The 19509-nt window shown below is 53.5% G+C and overlaps 1 protein-coding gene across 1 annotated transcript; it reads left to right on the top strand.

The window, feature by feature from the left end:
* The first annotated feature begins 4489 nt into the window (after positions 1-4489).
* DPEP1 (dipeptidase 1) lies at positions 4490-15497 on the top strand. Its single transcript, XM_048515928.1, has 10 exons — positions 4490-4727; positions 7904-8036; positions 8532-8664; positions 9816-9966; positions 10304-10373; positions 12509-12685; positions 14265-14349; positions 14435-14510; positions 14939-15074; positions 15177-15497. The coding sequence occupies exons 1-10, from the start codon at positions 4612-4614 to the stop codon at positions 15381-15383; spliced, it is 1284 nt and encodes a 427-aa protein (XP_048371885.1). The 5' UTR covers positions 4490-4611; the 3' UTR covers positions 15384-15497.
* The last annotated feature ends 4012 nt before the right edge of the window (positions 15498-19509 follow it).

Raw genomic sequence — 19509 nt, 5'->3', positions numbered from 1 at the left:
ACCATACACAGATGCAGTAGGTCAAGACACTCTCTATAGCACAGCGGTAAAAGGACACCAGGAGTTTTCCATCCAGTTGTTGTTTCCTTAAAAGTATCAGATAGCCCAGTCTTTGCTGGGCCTTCTTAACCACCGCGGCAGTCTGTACGCCCCAGGCCCGGGGGGTGGGCGGTGTAAGGCTGCCTGGGGCCTTCGGCCAGTCCTAGTCTGTCCTGCTGCTGCCCGGACGCTCTTCTCCCTCCCTCCCTCTGGTGGGACAGGTTCTGGTGCAGCCTGGAGCAGCTCAGATTTTTTGGAGGGGTGCGGGGGGGAGCATCTTTCCTTGCATTGATGGGTTTTATGTGTCGCCCTTCCTAGCTCAGGGCGGCTTCCAGCACTGAAATATCAACATGACATGACATATGGGGTGGCTGTTTCATTTCAGTAAAAGCCAGAGTGCCCTTCAAGTCCAAGACCTTTACTGGCATGAAAAAGAGAAGGCCGCGATGCCGTCCACACCCACCGAAACAATGATAAGAGAACTACAAGGGCCACACCGGCATTAGAATTAACATACTGAAAGATAAGTCCCGACAGTGGCTCGACCTGCTGGTTGAGGAAGCCACGGTTTTCACATCCTGCCCTGCTAAGTTCTCTTTCGCTCTGTCAAAAGGCCTAACCAGCCAGAGACCACGATGACACGTAACCAGAGTACAAGAGGGAAGTAAAAAAAAGAAAAAGGTGGGAGAGGGAGGCCAAGATAAACACTGTGAGTCAGGAGAAGCCGCTCTGTTCAGGCTCCAAGGCCAGACTTTCCTCCCCATAAGCAAGCCGCAAAGTGCTTTGCAGCTGATGATTACAAACAGATACCCGGAGAAGTAAAAGTGGGCCCTGGCCGTTCTGATTCTGCTGCCCTCTTCCCCAGCGATTCTTCAGGTGCGTTGCAATAAAGGTTGGACTTCAGAGAGGAGCCCTGGCCTATTTCTGAGGGACAATGGCTGCTCCATTACCCTCCCCCCCCCCCAACAACAACAGACCTGGGAGCCAGCCACCTGCTCCTGCTTCAAGGCTAAAACCCACAAAAGACAGATCCATTTGGAAGCAAGAGCAAGGGAGAAAGGTCAGCCTCGCCCGGTGCCCTCTGCTTCAAGGCTTGAAGCAGAGAGAGATTTTCCCACCCATCCCCCGCACCCTTTCCACAGCTATTTAAATGACACCTTTATAATGCACTGTAGATTCAGAAATGCTTCCCCTAATCTCTCACCGAAATAAATCATTCAAACTTACAAAAGTCTACAATGTTTACAATGCAAAGAAATCTTTTTAGTTGTTTAAACAAAAACTTGCACATTTGTTAATCATCAGTAATCCGCCATATTGTAGTTTGGGCAATCTTTTTTATTATAAGTATTTAAACAATAAAACATAACAACATGCATATTATCCTTCCATGAGAGAAAACAGAGAGCTGTAGTCTCGGAAGAGGAAAAGCCGGAAACTGTTGGTACAAATTTCTTTGAGAGCATTATAAATTGAGCTACAAGATTTTGGAGACAAAACCTATCGGAGTTGGGTTAGCCCAAGCCAAAATAATGTGCATGTTGTTAAGTTTTATTGTTTAAATAATAATAAAAAAAAGATTGCCCACAATATGGTGGATGACTGATGATTAACAAATGTGCAAGTTGTTGTGAATGTTTTGTTTAAACAACTGAAAAGATTTATTTGCATTGTAAACATTGTAGACTTTTGTAAGTGTGAATGATTTATTATGGTGAAAGATTAGGGTAAGCATGTAGGGATGAGCCCGCGACCCAGCAGAACCGTAGATAGCGCGCTTGGAATGCCAGTGCCGGCTACGGCCTTCTGGGCGCACACGCTCCCCCAACCCCTGTTCCCCAGTGAGTCACAGGTCATGAACTACCTGGCTCACGGTCACCAGGTGTCCCCAGACAAAGGGACAAAAGGGCCCCTGCCCTCAGGTGAGGATTAGACCCAGACGCGGATGCTTCCTCCTGCACGTAGCAGCCCGATGAGATCATGCATCACATGATGGTCTCCCGTTCTCCCGCTCTCCCGACCCTCCCGCTCTCCTACCTGCCCGACCCCTTTACACGCCCCCAGTGAAACCCTAATAAAAGGTGCCAGAGGCTAGCACACGGCAGAGTTGCCAGGATCACGGGATCCCGCGCTTCCTGCTACTGGCTCTCTCCACCAGATGATATCTCCGCGTCTCGTCTCTTCCTTGGGGCATCGCGGGCATGACTTCATAAGCATTTCTGTATCTACATTGCTTTATAAAGATTTGAAAATTATCATTGTCTTGGGACACACACACACACACACACACACACACACATACACACATATACAGGTGGCCAGGGAAGAAAAGGCGCTTGTCAGATGCCTCTTCTGAGACGAGCACCTGTGTTTCATAGACGGCTCATTTACACTATCTTTTTTGGCCCCATTCAGTTCCAATCAGCTTATGAGAACCCCATGGGCAGAGGTGATTGGTCATTTGCTGCCTCTGTGTGGTGATGCTGGAGATCCTGGGAAGCCTTCGAGTGAGTCCCATCGAAGGACTGACCTCCGCTGCCCCTGCTTGGCTTTCAAGATCCGAGGAGATCGAGCTGTCCTGGGCTACCCAGGTCAAGGCCGGTTACACATCGCTGGCTTTAAAAGGGAACTAGACGGCTTCGTGGAGGGCTGTTCTGTCAGAGGCTGCTGCCCCTGCTGGCTAAAGAGAACCTCCACGTCATTCAGCGGCAGTCGACCCCTGACTCCCTGTGCCAGGAGGCAGCATCTGGGGAAGGTCTCGGCCTCTGTGCCCTGGGGCTGGCCCTGACTGTTGTGTGAGGCAGGATGCTGGACTCGATGGACCCTCCCTGGTCTGATCCAGCAGGGCTCTCCTGTAGATCTCAGCTGCCAGCTTGGCGGGCATTTGGCCAGACTCCTGTCTGTTGGGATCTGTTATCATTCATGCCAGCTGCTGGGCTTGTACAAACATCAGCTCCAGGGGTGGACAAGGGCACAAGACTTGTGCTTTACAGGGTCAGCTCCATTCACGTTTTGTAACATCTAAGGTCCTGGTGGCATCTTCTTGAATAACACATTTACTGTTGTGCAGAAGGGACCTACAACTGACTGAGGTCTTTCACGGCATTTATTGTCCAGGGCCTATAACAGTTTATAGCCCCTCCCACCGTGGGTGAAGCGGCACACTGGGGCCCGCACCAACACAACCACTCGCAGGAATAAAAATGTAAATGGTCGATAAAACTGAACATATATTTATGGGTACTTCCAATGAAATCTGTGTTTAAACATTAAAAACAACATGCTGCACAGCAAAGGCTAATCAGTGCAAATATTTGAACCATCTAAGGGGAGCCTTGAAGAACACAAAAAAATTGCAGCCTACAAATGATACTCAGTGGGTAAACCAAGGGAAGAGAAGTGAGGGAGGGGAGAGGGAGGGGTGGCATGCAAGGGAGGGGGAGGGAGGAGGCCCAGCATCTGGACATGACCCACCCACCCTAGTGGAGGGAGAGGGAAGGGAGGAGGAGGGGGCATGCAAGGGAAGAGAGGGAGGGAGAGGGAAGGGACTGAGGGGGAGGCATGCAAGGGAAGAGAAGTGAGGGAGGGGAAGTGAGGGGTGGCATGCAAGGGAGGATTGAATTACTATCAATTGTTTATCATTGAACAAGTGCATGAGATACATACACGTACATTTCCTGTGTATTTTGTGAAAAGCTTGAAGCCAGCGTGAATCTTTCTCGGCTGCACTGATAATTGGATGTCCCTTTGAGGGCCCAGGCCTAGGAGCTGACAGAGACATTAAACCTCTTGGGCCAGGCTCTGCCGGAGGGGATCGCAGTGCCTGCCGAGGCAGGAAAAGGAGCGCACTCGCACACTAACCCTGCCCCTGGCAGCCCAGCCAGAAAGATGGGGCTGTGATGTTGCAGGTCTTGCTGGAAAGCATCTCCTCTTCCTCTTGTTTCTCCAGACACGCTGGCCTAGCTTCAGTGGGGTAGGCAAAGAAGTCCAGGACAGGACCCCTGGCTCAAATCTTGGCAGGGGGACGGTGGCTCAGGGGTGCAGCATCTGCTTGGTCTGCAGAAGGTCGTAGTTCAATCCTGGCATCTCCAGTTGAAAGGACCAGGCTGTTGGTGAGGGGAAAGGCCCGCCTGAGACCCTGGAGGGCAGGCAGCTGCCCGCCTGAGCAGGCAATACTGACCTTGATCTGGTTCAGTATAAGGCAGTTTCATCTGCTCATTTCTCCACCAGAGCCAGCAATGACTCCGCCCTTGAAATGCGCATTTTTCTCCTAAGGCGAGGAGACCAAAGCTCCATTCCTTGACATCACCCTTGCATAGCAGGCCGTGGCAATCCTGCCCGTCGAGCGGCATCTGGCTCCTCCCAAGCAGTTATTTATTGACCTCCAGGTAATATGCGGAACCCACAATCCACACCTGCTCCTTGGCAGAGTTCAGAACAGGAACCGAAGGGGCGAGTCGTTCTTGCAACCAGAGGCAGATTTCTTGGAGCTCCGCTTTTGGATTGCCCTAAAAGGAAAAGTGGGAGCCCTTCTCGGAGTTCCTCCGCACCCTGCACCGGTCTCTCCCCAGAATGCTGCTGCTGCTGCTGCAGGGGTGCCTGTTCTTCTCTGGCCTTTCTCTCTGCTCTGCAGATCCATTTTTGCTGGAGGCCCAAAGGCTGATGAGCACGACTCGTGCCGTGGATGGGTAAGAATCGCCTGTGAGGGTCTTCTGCTCGGAGTGAGGGGTGGGTCGGGGCAACTGGGGAGCGTGACTCGCAATCAGCCAGTTCTGCTAATGCAAGAAACAACACCAGAAACTGTAACTAAGGCGTTGGGTGTGACTTCAACACAATGGATCCATTCCTGCATGGCGAATTCCAGGGCATGGTTCTGCCCAGGTCATGCAGACCTGGTCTAGGTGGCAGCTGTCCAGATGGCTGCCAGTCCCCAGGGCCGGTGGGCCAGGCTGAGCCAAGGCAGATCTCCAAAGGGCAACCCAGCTTCCCTAGCACCTCTTGAAAGCTTCTACTCCCCAAAATTTGTTGGTCTCTGGGGTCCTACTGGGCTCAAACCCAGCATCCCTGGCCCCTTAGCAGAGCTTCCTTAGCCAGCTATGCTTGTTCTCCAGAGGTAGAGAGAAATTATTTTGCTGGGAAGCAGGAGGCCAGCCCAGAAGGAAAGGGCAGGGGGTACTGAGCATGGGCTAGAACGGCCAGACCCCCAGATTCTCTGATCCCTGACCTCTCGTGTCTCAGTCCAGTATCCTTGGGGTTGTGGCCAGTGGTGGGATTCAGCAGGTCCGCACCACTTCGGCAGAACCGGTTGTTAAAATGGTGCGTGTAAACGACCAGTTGTTGAATCATTTGAATCCCGCCACTGGTTGTGGCCGTCATCTGAAAGAGCCTTGCTTGTATCAGACTCCCCCAAAGCCAAGCTTACCCAACCTGGCTAAGATGCACCTGGGCAGTAGTCCATTGAATGCCAGTGCTGGGGCAGGGGCGAGGGGGCCACCAGGAAGGGTGCCTTGGGCTTGTCTGCCCACCTGTAAACCTTCCTGAAGATTCCGGGGGGGGGGCCTGCAAGAGCCAGGGTGCTGGGCTAGATAGACCTCACCCTAGGGCTGGGCAGCCCAGGTGCTCTTCTTCCCTTGGACTCTGCTGCTTCTTCGCTCTGGCTGTCAGTCACTCCAGGGTGGATCTTCGCAGCATGTTAATCATTAGGCAGCCAGAACTGGGTGATTGACCTGGGCGTCGTCCGGTGCTCAGCCAGCTCCCCGCAGGCTCTGGGGTGAGACAGAAAGGGGGTACTTGCCTTTTGGCCCACTCAACCAGCGCACTCTCCACCAGGCAGCCTGCAAAACACAGAGAGGGAAAGGCCCCAGGTGAGGAGAGCATCCAAGACCTCCTTTGGGTCCGCAGAGAGGGCCCTGGCATCATGCCCCATGCAGCAAAAGCACAGATCTTGGGCCATGCTGCTTCCCGCGGAGGCAGAGCGCCGCCCTCTTTGAAGCTGATTTACAAGAGAGAACACCGACCCAAAGGAAATTGCCTCTCTGAGCAAACACTTCAAACCCGTGCAGAACATTAGCAGCCGAGAAATAGCAGCACAGGATGGCGGAAAAGAACAAAATGCAAAGGTTATGAAGGGGGAATGTGACAAGAGGTCTAATTAGACTTTAGCCCAGCTTGATTGTCCTACAGCACGGCAGACAGGGATATAACGACCCAATTATACCTGTAAAAAAAGCCACACAGACTACACAGAAAGCCGCCTTCCAGCCTTGGAGGGACAAGAGCCCATCGTCACTCTAAACGCTGACCCTCTCTTTTTCCAAACATTGCTTCTCTTTTCTGCGTCAATGGGCAGCTGACTCACGGCAACGCGGGAGGAGGTTCAAGGCGAGCCGTTAGCGGAGGTGGTCTGTCGTTGCCGGCCTCTGCATCGTGACCCTCGACCTCCCGGGTGGCTCCCCATTCATTCCTCACCCCTGAGACACACAGTCCCCGTTCAGTACATTTTGATGGTCGTCTGCAACTGGGTTTTTCCATTTCACACAGCCAGATCCAGCTGCAAAGAGGACTGAAGATAGACTTATGCAGCATGAGTGAAAGCGCCCAGGGTTGAGGGAAGGGCTGTAGCTTAGTGGCAGATGGTCCCAGGTTTGATCCCCGGGATCTCCAGTTAAAAAGGGCCAGGCAGCTGGTGATGGGGGAAACCTCAGCCAGAGACCAGGAGAGCGGCTGCCTGTCTGAGTTAGGCAATACTGACCTTGAGGGATCCAGTCTGATCCAGGATAAAGCAGCTGCAGGTGTTCATGTATACCTGTGAGATCTGATGAGACCGGGCTGGCCTGGACCATCCAGGCTTAGGAAAGGGGTGGCGTGCAGTGATAGGATTCAAATAATTTAACAACCAGTTCTGGTGGTGGGAATTCAAATAATTTAACAACTGGTTGACTACAGGCACCATTTTAACAACCGGTTCTGCCAAAGTGGTGCGAACCGGCTGAATCCCACCACTGGTGGCGTGTCTGAGAAAGCACCCCAACCTGATCAGAGCCTGGTTTGCCAGGAGCAAGGAGGAATTCAGTAGGTGGCAACCTCCAGTGGCAAAGTAGCGATTTCAAACTTCTCTGCTCCAAGGATCTGGACCACGTCCTTGGGGGCCACAACCTGGAAGGTATCTGTATAAATTGGACAAGCATGCTCTGACTCTCCCACCCACAGTGTAACAGACCACATCCAAATGTGTGGGGCCAGTAATCACTTGGGACAGGCCTGTGGTTAACATGGAGGCCATGAAATCCTGCACTGCTCCTGTCAGCCTCCACTAACACACCTGAGACCAGATCGGTAGTTCAGGAAGAGAGATGGGGGGGGGCAGCACAGGGGGTGGGGGTGGAACACCAGCAGAATCCCGACCACGTCCCACTCACTCGCCTTCAGGAAGCCCCTGCAGGCCTCTGGCAGACTGCAGGCAAACCTGGTCTCATCAGATCTCGGGAGCTAAGCAGTCAGGGCTCATTACTATTTGGATGGTGGATCACCCCGGTAGCCCTGGTCGGATTGCTGTGTAGAGGCCGGCAAGGGCAAATCACCTGTGCTTGTCTCTGGTCCTGAAATCCCTACGGGGGTCGCCACAAGTCAGCTGACACTTTCCACCGACACCTTAGATGTCCAAGGGAGACGCAGCAAGAGCCACACTCCAGAACCACTGCCTCCTCTGCTCTGGAGTACCTTGGCTTGGCAGGTGTCTAGCATGTCATGTATAGCAGGAGCAGCTGATGGTCCCTAATCCAGTGGTGGCTGCCATCCGCCCGAAGGCAAGGCAAGGCAAGGCACTCTCCACTCTCACTTGGCATCTTGCCCTCTCTGCTTCTAGGCATAACGACTTACCCTGGCAGCTGCTCAAAAAATTCAACAACCAGCTCTCCTTGCCGGCGGCTAACCTGTCTGAACTCCAAGGCACCCACACGAACATCCCTAAGCTGATGACGGGACTCGTGGGAGCACAGGTAGGGAAAGGTCTGAAAGGTAGCAGACGGGAGACGCAGAAACACAGAAGAGGGTGTACCCGGGACTCTTCTAAACCAGACATTTTGCAAGTTTTTTTTAAAACTGCACCTGCTCTTTAAAAACATATGCCCAGTTTTCAAAAAGTGAAATGAACTTTTGCCAGGCATTCAGGCTACTTTCTGGCTGTCAGTGAATGCTGCAAGGACCATTTGGCGGGCCCAGATCTGCTGTGTGCCGACTTCCTGCTCTTGCACAGACTTTCCTTCCTTTGCAAGATGTGCAAGATGTTCTGAAAGCAGACTGCAATACTTGCTTACATCCCATAGACAAGCGTTTCCCCCCAGATCAGTAGGAATGCTTGTGGGCATGCCAGGGCATCCTGTAGACTTATCCAATGGCTGTGGAACTTGTGCACAAGCACCAAGCACACAGCCAGGGGATATTCATTGGTAGCTCACCCCGGTTCTCCCCTCGCTTCTCTTTCTCGTGGCCAGTTCTGGGCGGCCTATGTGCCCTGTGAGACCCAAGACAAGGACGCTGTGAAGAGAACCCTGGAACAGATTGACGTCATCCATCGCATGTGTCTTAAATACCCAGAAACCTTTGCGTGTATCAGCGACAGCGAAGGTAAGCGAGGGGGAGAGGGCACAGATGGCCAAGGGGCATCCCAGGCTGCCAGCTCCTCTGCCTAGGACAGTGGTGGCGAACCTATGGCACGTGTGCCAGAGGTGGCACTCAGAACCCTCTCTGTGGGCACACACGCACAGAGTTCATCATGAGGGGGGGGGTCGGAAAATCACACACACACACACACTCACACACATAGGCTGGCCTGGGCCACTGGGCATGACCCATTCAAAGTGTTGTATGGTTGCTTCACCAAGCTTACTCCTGAGTAATGTGTGCCTCGGAGCCAACTGTTTTTTCTAAACTAAAACCTCAGTATTCAGGTTAAATTGCCATGTTGGCACTTTGCGATAAATAAGTGGGTTTTGGGTTGAATTTCGGGCACTCGGCCTCGAAAAGGTTCGCCATCACTGGCCTAGGAGATGTCCCCATTTGAACAGCTGTGCCACACCGCCTCCTGCCTTCTGGAGGCCTGGCTTTTGTGCCATTATCAGCTATGATGATGCCCCTACCCCTGAAGATGAAAGGGTGGCAATCGTGCCAGGACCTCCACAGGGCACCTTGAATCGTGGGGGTTGAAGGAGTGAGTCAACAGATGCTCCTGTTGCAAGATAGCAGCAGAAGCAGCACCTTTTGCCAAAATTCTCTCTCCTACCTTTGGGTTGCCAAATCTGGGCTGGGGAATTCCTGGAGGCCAGGGGGTGGAGCCTGGGGAGGGCGGGGCTTGGGGAAAAGAGGAATAGTGGCAGGCTCCGCCCCCAAAGCAGCCGCTTCCTCCAGGGCACAGGTGTCAAACTTGCGGCTCTCCAGATGTTATGGACTACAGTTCCCATCATCCCCTACCAGCATGATACTGGCAGGGGATGATGTGAACTGTAGTCCATAACATCTGGAGGGCAGCAAGTTTGACACCTATGCTCCAGGGGAACTCCCTGATCTCTGTCGCCTGGAGTTCGGTTGAAACAACATCAGATGTCCAGGCCCTGCCTGGAGGGTGGCAACCGTACTTCCGCCTGCTAGTGACGTAGCGAGCATCTTCTTCCAAGATGAGCCCAAGCAAGACTACTGCTTCGCCCAACAGGACTGCCTGCCCATTCTCTGAGCCCACCCAAGGCTGGGTCCAGAGCCCACCAAACACGCTTGCCTTGCAGGGATTGAGGAAGCCTTCCGGACGGATCACGTGGCCAGCCTGATTGGCGTGGAGGGCGGGCACTCCATCGATAGCAGCATGGGCGTCCTGCGCACTTTCTACCGGTTGGGGGTCCGCTACATGACCCTCACTCACAGTTGCAACACTCCCTGGTAAGGTCAGGTCAGTTTGAGCTGTGGGGTGATTTGTGGTGAAAGGGTGCAGAGGCCCCTGAGCCTGCACAGAGTGCCACAGAGCAAGTGCAGCCAGTCTGCTTGCATCTGAAAAAAAGCCTCCAGAGGGGCAATGGCCAAGCATGTTTGCACCCAGCGTGCAGGACATGTGCAGCACGCATGGACTTTTTTGGGGGGGGTGAGGGGGGAGCAGGGGTCAGCCCTTGTGGGAGAAGGCAGAAAGGAGGGGCTGTCTTCAGGTTGGGGGACAGGAGGGTCTGTTGCTCCTTTGCGCCACCTTCCCTCCTCGCTGGGCATCATCTGCTTCCTTTGGCAGGGCTGATAACTGGCTGGTGGACACAGCAGATGAAAAGCCAGAGCACCACGGATTGTCCGACTTCGGGAAGGTGAGCCGGCGCCCCAAGGGAGCAGGCAGGCAGCCGGGTGGAGGAGCAGCTGTGCTCTGGTGGGAGTACTGCCCCTGGAGCAAGGGCACTCGGCCACTTGGAGTCTCCGTGCTGCTTCCACTCCATGAAAGGCCCTGTGCTCTACGTGCCCCAGGAACAGCTATTTCTTTGTCCTTTAAGAACATAAGAACATAAGAACAAGCCAGCTGGATCAGACCAGAGTCCATCTAGTCCAGCGCTCTGCTACTCGCAGTGGCCCACCAGGTGCCTTTGGGAGCTTACCTGCAGGAGGTGAAAGCAATGGCCTTCTGCTGCTGCTGCTGCTCCCGAGCACCTGGTCTGTTAAGGCATTTAAGAACATAAGAACATAAAAACTAGCCTGCTGGATCAGACCAGAGTCCATCTAGTCCAGCACTCTGCTACTCGCAGTGGCCCACCAGGTGCCTTTGGGAGCTCACAGGCAGGAGGTGAAAGCAATGGCCTTCTGCTGCTGCTGCTGCTCCCGAGCACCTGGTCTGCTAAGGCATTTGCAATCTCAGATCAAAGAGGATCAAGATTGGTAGCCATAGATCGACTTCTCCTCCATAAATCTGTCCAAGCCCCTTTTAAAGCTATCCAGGTTAGTGGCCATCACCACCCTCCTGTGGCAGCATATTCCAAACACCAATCACCACAAGCCATATTGTGAAGAAGTGTTTCCTTTTATTAGTCCTAATTCTTCCCCCCAGCATTTTCAATGAATGCCCCCTGGTTCTAGTATTGTGAGAAAGAGAGGAAAATTTCTCTATGTCAACATTTTCTATCCCATGCATAATTTTATAGACTTCAATCAATCAATTTATAGACTTTCACCTGTTACCAAATCACAGCTGATTTATGGCCACTCCCAGTGAGGTTTTTAAGGCAAGAGACACTCAGAGGTGGTTTCTCACAGCCTGCCTCAGCGTCCCAACCCGGCTATTCCTTGGAGGTCTCTCATCCAAATACTTACTTCGCTTCTGAGATCTGGCAGGATCAGCCTGGCCTGGGGCTCCTGCAATTGCCTAAGCCCCTGCAATTACCAAACTGCACAAACTAACACAATTGCTGCTAATCTGGATGTCCTGCTCCATAGAAATTAAGTCTCGCAAGCATCAGTGCTTTAGAAAATCCACGTTCCAGGCACAAAGATGCCCAGAGAACCGCAAAGGGCTGAATGCAAACCCGGGGGCCTTCTCCCGAGCCACACCATCCAAGCCAGGCTCTGCTCCTCAGGGGACCGCCACGTATATATGGATCTCCAACAGTATCCCGCTTGGTTCCCCTCCTCAGGAGCACGTGTAACCTCTATCTGTGGGTTCTGTGGGGCAGAACTTGGAATGAGCTTGCAACAACCAATTTCAACAAACAAAATGGTTTACTTTCTCAACACACAACATCAAACATCAAACATCAACATTTAACATCACACTTCAAGGTCCTGTTCTGGATGCAGACCAGAGTCCATCTAGTCCAGCACTACTGCTACTCGCAGTGGCCCACCAGGTGCCTTTGGGAGCTCACAAGCAGGATGTGAACGCAATGGCCTTCTGTGGCTGTTGCTCCCGAACAGATCGGACATGATTAAAGGCATTTTCAGCAGATCTCACCCATTACAAGGAGGACCAAGAAGCCCTGGTAGCCATAAAATGGAACATTTTCTCCTCCATAGCAATCTGTCCAAGCCCCTTTCCCAGTAAAGCTATCACAGGTTAGTGGCCATCACCACCTGTGGCAAGGCATATTCCAAACACCAAGGTCACACTTTGGTAGCCTCGTCTCCAACTAAGAAGTGAGCTTTGCAGCCTTTTATTAGTCCTAATTCTTCCCCACTTTTATGGATCTCCAACCAGTGTATCCTCTGAGCTTGGTTGCCCTGCTCCTCAGGGTTACACACGCTTGTCTGGTGCCGAGTGGGCAGGTTCACAAAATGGTGTTGTGTGAAGCATGCCTATTCAGTTTTCCAGCTGGTCTTTAAAAGTATATGTTGTGAGTGAGTTGTAAAAGCACCACCTCCAGATGCCCTCCGGCACCACCGACATGTACAGCCCTAGACAGAGAATTCTGCTTCCTTCAGCATAATCTTCCCCATCTCCCTTTGCCCCTCCCTGGCACAGCGTGTGGTCAAGGAGATGAACCGCTTGGGCATTATGGTTGACCTGGCCCACGTCTCTGTGGAGACCATGAAAGACGCCTTGAATGTCTCCGAGGCACCCGTGATCTTCAGCCACTCCTCTGCCTACGGGATCTGCCCCCACCAACGCAACGTACCAGATGATGTGCTTCAGAAAGTGGTAAGCAAGACTGGGTGAAGGGGGGGATGAGGGGCTTTTGCCCGAGGCAGCAGTGGGAGAGCTCCCGCCTGCCATGAGAGAGAAACCCCAGCTCCAGAGGTGGGATCCAGCAGGTTCTCACAGGTTCCCGACAGTAGGTTACTCATTATTTGTGTGTGCCGAGAGGAGGTTACTAATGGGTGATTTTGCCATGTGATTTTTGCCTTCATTACGTTCCTCCTCTCAGCAGTAGTGTGCAGAACTTGAAGCAGTCTAGCAGGAGGTGCACCGGCGTGCGTGGCAGCCTGCGCCTGCTTGCATTTGTTTCCCGCCCAAGGACCGGCGCAGCAGCTGCGTCCTTGCCACAGCCCTGCCCAGGAATGCCCCGCCCCCGGAATGCCCGGCCACGCCCCCGTCGTGCCCCGCCCAGCCCCATTGGCGCTATGCTACAGTTTGAATCCCACCACCATGGGAACCTGTTACTAAAATTTTTGGATCCCACCACTGCCCAGCTCTCTTCTTGCAGAGCCGCTCCCGCCTGGACTGGGTCTGGATCGCCCATTTCCCCTCTTTCCTCAGCCTTTGCCTTTGCAGACCTGCAACTGATGATCTGTGCATGCAAAGGCCGGAAACGCCTCTTTTCCTCCAAAGGAGAGGGTGACGCTCCCTCTCCCCCTTCCCTGGACCAGTTTAGGGTGATATGGACGCCCTTTGAATGCCACAGGGTGGCTTGTTCAGGGACCAGCCAACCAGCCAGACGGGATAGAAATCAGGGGGAGAAGTGAAGCGTAATCACAGCTCATACTTGTTGGGATAAGTGCTCCTGGTAGTTGGAGATTATCCCTATTCGTAGTTAGCAGAGCGGCACGGGTGGCTAGAACACAGCAGAAGCCTTACCTCATGTGTGTGCGTGTGCGTGATGGATCCCAATGTGCGGCAAGCTTACACAAAAGAAAGTCGGAGCCAGTTGTAGTTTCTAGTCTAATAAAAAGAGTATTTATTAGTGAACTCCATTCTGGATAGAAAGGTAGGTAGATAGAGTCACTATGCTATCCTAATCTAGCTGGGTGGAGATGGATGCGCGGAGCATCCATCCTCTCTCTAGGCCTGGTAGGAATAAGAAAGGAGAAGGGGTCGAGGAAGAAGCCGGAAGGAAGGAAGTCCCTGAGAATATCAGTCTAACATCAAAGGGATAGAAGAAGAAGAAGAAGAAGAAGAAGAAGAAGAAGAAGAAGAAGAAGAAGAAGAAGAAGAAGAAGAAGAAGAAGAAGAAGAGGAGGAGGAGGAGGAGGAAGAGGAGGAGGAGGAGGAGGAGGAGGAGGAGGAGGAGGAGTTTGGATTTATATCCCCCCTTTCTCTCCTGCAGAACCAGCATGATAGAGTAAAGGTGTCAAATCCCTAGGTCCCCATCTAGCCACTAGCTCTCTAGTAAAACCCCCTCTGTAGGTTGAGGCAGGAGGAAACAGCGTAACAGTGTAAAGTCCTTCACTTCCAACAATGCTGTGAAGGGAAAGGGGTGTCATGGCTCAGGGTAGCAGCCCCACTACCACCACCGCAGGCATGCCCTCTGCCGGAATTCGCCTCTCTGTTCTCTTCCTAGAAAGAGACTCGCGGCCTCGTGATGGTCAACTTCTACAGTGATTACGTGTCCTGCAGTCATCAGTCAAACCTCTCGCAGGTAGCTGGTAAGTCGGAGAGCAGGGGAGGAGGCGGGCAAGAGGGCCGGAGCATCCTGAGGGCTTCCTGAGCGGCTGCTGCTCCTGCCTACAGATCACATGGACTACATCAAGCATGTTGCTGGGGCCGAGGCTGTCGGACTTGGAGGAGATTACGATGGTGTTGGCAGGTATCCGGAGGTTGTGTGTGTGTGTGGGGGTGGGTGGAATAAACCCTGTTAGATAGACAGCCCCTCCTGGGCAAGGTTGGTGCTGAGAGATACTCAGGGCTAGGAGAAAGGAGTGGTGTTGCCTGGAGACTTCGGTTGCTGCCTGGGATGGCAAGATGAAGGGCCCAGCAAAGGATGGGCCATTGTTAGGGCTTCCAGGGGCATCAGAACTGCAGCAGGGGCAGACCCCCGAGGGCTGGCCGAGGGACTCCAGCAGCCGCCTTTCTTTCCCGGCTCCTCCAGCAGGGCTCGCTGAGGTAGCCGGACCCCTGCTAAGCCCCCAATTGTGAGGGAAGCCCATTGGGGCCAGGGGGGCTCCCTGGGAACGGGGCAAGGGAGCCTGTGGCCCTGTGCATGGGGCTCACCCTTGGTGCTCTCTGGAACCACAGAGTCCCAGTGGGCTTGGAGGACGTCTCCAAGTACCCAGACTTGGTTGCAGAGCTGCTGCGGAGGAATTGGACGGAGACCGAAGTGAGAGGCGCCCTGGCCAAGAACCTGGTGCGAGTTTTCCATGAAGTGGAACAGGTAAGGTGGAGATCAGCAGACTCCCACTATGGGCGGTGTGTGTGTGGCTCATTATTTGCAAAACCCATTTCTAATCCCCACCCGTCTCTTTTCCCACCCAAGGTGAGGGACAGGATGCTTTCTGAAGAAGTCCCACCTGATGACGTGCCCATTGCCTTCGAGGCGCTGCAGGGGTCGTGCCGAACCCGGTACGGGTACCCTGACGACAGCAGGGACCCTGACAACAGTGGGGACCCCGACAGTGGGGACCGTCCCACATACCTCCCCGCTCTGCTTGCACTCTTTTTCCTGGCTGGCTGCCTCCTGTAGAAGCCCCCCATCCACAGAACACTGCCTGATCAAGTTGTGATGTGAGCCAGCACCTCCGTGCAAGGAAATGCAGAATCATCATCTCAGTTCTTCCCATGATGGGGGTGTGTGTGTGTCAACATTTTCTTTCAAAAAAATCCAATCATTTTCTTTCTAAAATTTAAATCATTGTCATGTTTTTAATTTATCCACTGCATTGTTCTCTTGCCCTTCCTCTAAGGCAGAGGTCTTCAAACTATGGCCCTCCAGATGTTCATAGACTACAATACCCATGAGCCCTACCACTTGGCCATGCTGGCAGGGGCTGATGAGAATTGTAGTCCATGAACATCTGGAGGGCCATAGTTTGAAGACCCCTGCTCTAAGGAGCTGGGTGTACAGGATGCGTCCCAGCGTTTATCTCCACCGCCACCCTATGAGGAAGGCTGGGCTTAGAGAACGTGAGGGGTCCCAAATCACCCAGTGAACACCAAGACTGAGTTTCGATTTGAACCCAGGTCTTTCCCCATTCCAGCCTGACTGCCCTGGAGTTTGGCAGTCCCGTTTGCACTGGCCAGACTTGTGCTGAGCACGTGGGGCCCAAACCTTTTAAGGTAGCCTCGCTGTCTCTGCAGTGGGTGTCTGTGAAGCCCTCGCGGGGCCCCGGGGGCGAAGGCAGAAGCTGCTTCCCGTCAGAAGCTGCTTGTGGGATACCTGAAGGAGGGCCAGTGCCAGGGTACCCCAGGGTGGGGCAACTGTCAGGGCTCAGGGAGGCTCCTGCCACGGACCCGTTGTCCCTATTCCAGCCCTGCCACCTGCCTGTGTGTCCCGCCCTGCCCCCCGCTGTCTTCTGCTTGTCACTCCACCGCCCCACATCATTGGGATGTGCAGGTAGTTAGTATTTGGAAATGTCAGAAGTGGCAGCGCCCAGCACCACTGGAAAAAGGAAAGGCAGGAGGGTTCATGGACAGAAGGAACTCGGGCAGGTGGGTGATCAGGAAAGGAAGTGTCGTGTGGGGGGGGCTGGGGGTCAGGAGAGGGGCGGGCCCTCCAAGACTTGGCTCTGGCCCTAACCTCAAGAACTGGGTGCAGAGACCTGGCAAGCTGCAAGCAGGGCGCCCCCTGACTCAGGAGAGGGGAGCTTCCCGGGGAGGAACGCCCCCCCCCCAGCCCATGGGCAGAAGATTGCCTTTCACGGCTGAGCCCTGGCATGCAGCAGCCACCCCAGTCCAACACCCTCCTCCTGGCGGGGCGATGGGAAGGAGCCCTGTCTCCAGGCACAGATGGAGACGCCGAACAAGCGAACGCCATCCAGGCATCCCATTTTTGCGGGCTTCGTCCAAGCATTCAACATTAGCTAATTAATTGGCTTAATCAAGCGGCTCATTAGCAGCTTCCGCTAGCATTTCGGCAACAGGCTGTCTTTGCTTTACAGGCAACATAAGGCACCTGCACAAGCAGGCTGGGAGCGATCCAGCTTCCTGTTGTGTTTGCTGGCTGGCTGGAATAGAGGGGAGGAAACGTGGTTCAGCTCTTGTAGCGAATGCTGTGAGCCTCCCAGGCAGGGGCCCTGATTCTCTGTTCGTCAGCACACTGGCCTTGCAGCTAAGCATTAGCAGCTCTCAGAGCTGCACGTGAGAAAAGGAACGGGGCCCAAACTGCTCCTGACGCTTGCTGGCATGAAGCGCTGCCCAGTCTCCGCCAACGCCCTGAAGTTGTCAAAGCCAGTTTGCTATTGGCTGCCTCTGTGTGGCAACCCTGGTCTTCCTTGGTGGTGTCCTGTCCTGTCCAAGTCCAAACCAGGGCCAGCACTTATAAGCTTCCTGTTGGGATAAGTGCTCCTGGTAGTTGGAGATTACCCTTTATCGTAGTTAGCAGAGCGGCACGGGTGGCTAGAACACAGCAGAAGCCCTTACCTCGTGTGCGTGCGTGCACATGATGGATCCCAATGTGCGGCAAGCTTACACAAAAGAAAGTCAGAGCCAGTTGTAGTTTCTAATCTAATAAAAAGAGTATTTATTAGTGAACTCCATTCTGGATAGAAAGGTAGGTAGGTAGAGTCACTATGCTATCCTAATCTAGCTGGATGGAGATGGATGCGTGGAGCATCCATCCTCTCTCTAGGCATGGTAGGAAGAGAAGAAGGTGAGAAGGGGTCGAGGAACAAGCCAGAAGGAAGTCCCTGACACTATCAGTCTAACATCAAAGGGATAGAACCAGCATGATAAGAGTAAAGGTGTCAAATCCCGAGGTCCCTATCTAGCCACTAGCTCTCTAGTAAAAACCCCTCTGTAGGTTGAGGCAGGAAACAGCGTAAAGTGTAAAGTCCTTCACTTCCAACACTTCCAAGATTGGCCTTTCCCAGGCTACCCAGGTCAGGGAATATTTCCCAATAGCCCCCACCCCCCTCCTAGTGCAGGCAGCAAACTTGATGACAATCCACTAGTTTTCACCTAAACAGCAGCAACAGAAATCACCTACTTCGGGAGATCTTTTCAGAACAGCCAGCGTGATGTAGTGGTTATGAGTAGGTGGACTCTAACGTAAAGAACAAGGTTTGATTCCCCACTCCTCCACATAAAACCTGCTAGGTGATCTTGGGTCAGTCACAGTTCTCTGAAAACTCTCTCAGCCCCACCTGCCCCACAAGGTCTGTTGTGGGGAGAGGAAGGGAAGGGACCTTTGAGGATCATCTAGTCCAGGGGTCTGCAACCTGCAGCTCTCCAGATGTTGATGGACTACAAATCCCATCAGCCCCTGCCAGCATGGCCAATTGGCTGGGGCTGATGGGAATTGTAGTCCACCAACATCTGGAGAGCCGCAGGTTGCAGACCCTTGATCTAGTCCAACACCTTGAACAACATAGGAAATTTCCAGCTACCTCCCCCTCCCTCCCTTGTAGGCCCAGCTCTTTGCGCCCCCCCCCCCAATTCCTTGTGATGAAAGACCCTGTGTTTGCGAGTGAGGGCTTCCGACAGCCCCTCTTTTCCCGTTTCTAACATCCACTCCAGCAGAAGAACTCCTGTGCTTTGAGACCCTGGACAGGTGTGTGCAGGCTCCTGGAGGCACACCTGAGGTGGGTCCTGGCCTGCCAATGAGAGTGGGGGGTGGGGGTGGGAGTGGAGCCTTGTCTATGCCATTGTTGGGAAGGAGGCCCTCCAGTGGCCAAAGCATTGACTTCTGCAGAAAATGCTTATGTCCGACTTCAACAGGGGGGCACACTGCTATGGCTTTGACGACTGCTCCGTCCCATAAGAGGATGAAGGGTTGTTCCACACAGTGCAAGAATTCACCTGGGTTTGTCCTGGAATGTGCAGGAGTCGGCAGAATCCATGTCACCTGTTCACGGACTGGATCCTACAATACATGTCCATTATGACGCTCCCTGAGCAAAGAGCTACAAGCAAAGGGGTGGGTGGGGGTGGGGGATGGACAGCTTCTCGCTTGCTCCACGGATGTCTTTTAAATTCTGAGGCCCTATCTGGAAACTGCAGTTTGGGGCAAGAATTGAAGTCTGGTGAGGAATAAGTGAAAGGGTATCTCTGTCAGCAATTCCTTCCTGCCCTCTCCAGTTCCCAAGTGACTTGTGGGGGGGGGGGGGGGGGTGACACATATGTGAGCCTTCACACCAGCCCTGATTTCCGGAGAGTATTCGTTTATTTAAAACAACATCCAGGAATTGACAGTACTCGGTTTATATCCTTTTTCGGGGGGGAAAAGAGGCAAAAGCAAACACTTTCCCAAGAGTAGGAAAGCATGCCTCTCCTTTGACTAAGAAGGGCTATAATACATGCCGCTGCCCACCCCCCACCCCCACCCCACACACCTGTATAGAAGGAAGGGAAGGCAAAGAAGCCGGCAAGGCACAGAGCCCTTAAGAAACTGGGAGGGGGGGTTGGGGGGGTGGAGAGAGCAAAAGCAGATTCCAGCAACAGAACAGACTGATACATTCACTCTCTGCTGCTGCTCCCTGCCTTGGTTCCTACTCTGTGCAGCTGACCTCTCAAGCAAGGAGCTTCTCAGAGCCACTTGGCAGAAAGGACCAGGCAGGATTGATGCACAAGGCCCTCTAGGCAGAGGCCCCCAGTCCCCTCGACCACGGCAGGGAAGGAACGCCAGACCAGTCCCTCTGAGAGCAGAGGCCTCC

Source organism: Sphaerodactylus townsendi, linkage group LG14 (genome assembly GCF_021028975.2).
Source record: "Sphaerodactylus townsendi isolate TG3544 linkage group LG14, MPM_Stown_v2.3, whole genome shotgun sequence".
NCBI classification, from domain to species: Eukaryota; Metazoa; Chordata; class Lepidosauria; order Squamata; family Sphaerodactylidae; genus Sphaerodactylus; species Sphaerodactylus townsendi.
The sequence above is the reverse complement of the archived record's forward strand: the minus strand, read 5'-3'. Positions and strand labels throughout refer to the sequence as shown.

Coding starts and splice junctions, on each gene's coding strand:
- DPEP1 (XM_048515928.1), top strand. CDS start 4,612: ATGCTGCTGCTGCTGCTGCAGGGGTGCCTGTTCTTCTCTGGCCTTTCT. Junction 10,374..12,508: donor GATTGTCCGACTTCGGGAAG/GTGAGCCGGCGC, acceptor TCCCTGGCACAG/CGTGTGGTCAAGGAGATGAA. Junction 12,686..14,264: donor ATGATGTGCTTCAGAAAGTG/GTAAGCAAGACT, acceptor TTCTCTTCCTAG/AAAGAGACTCGCGGCCTCGT.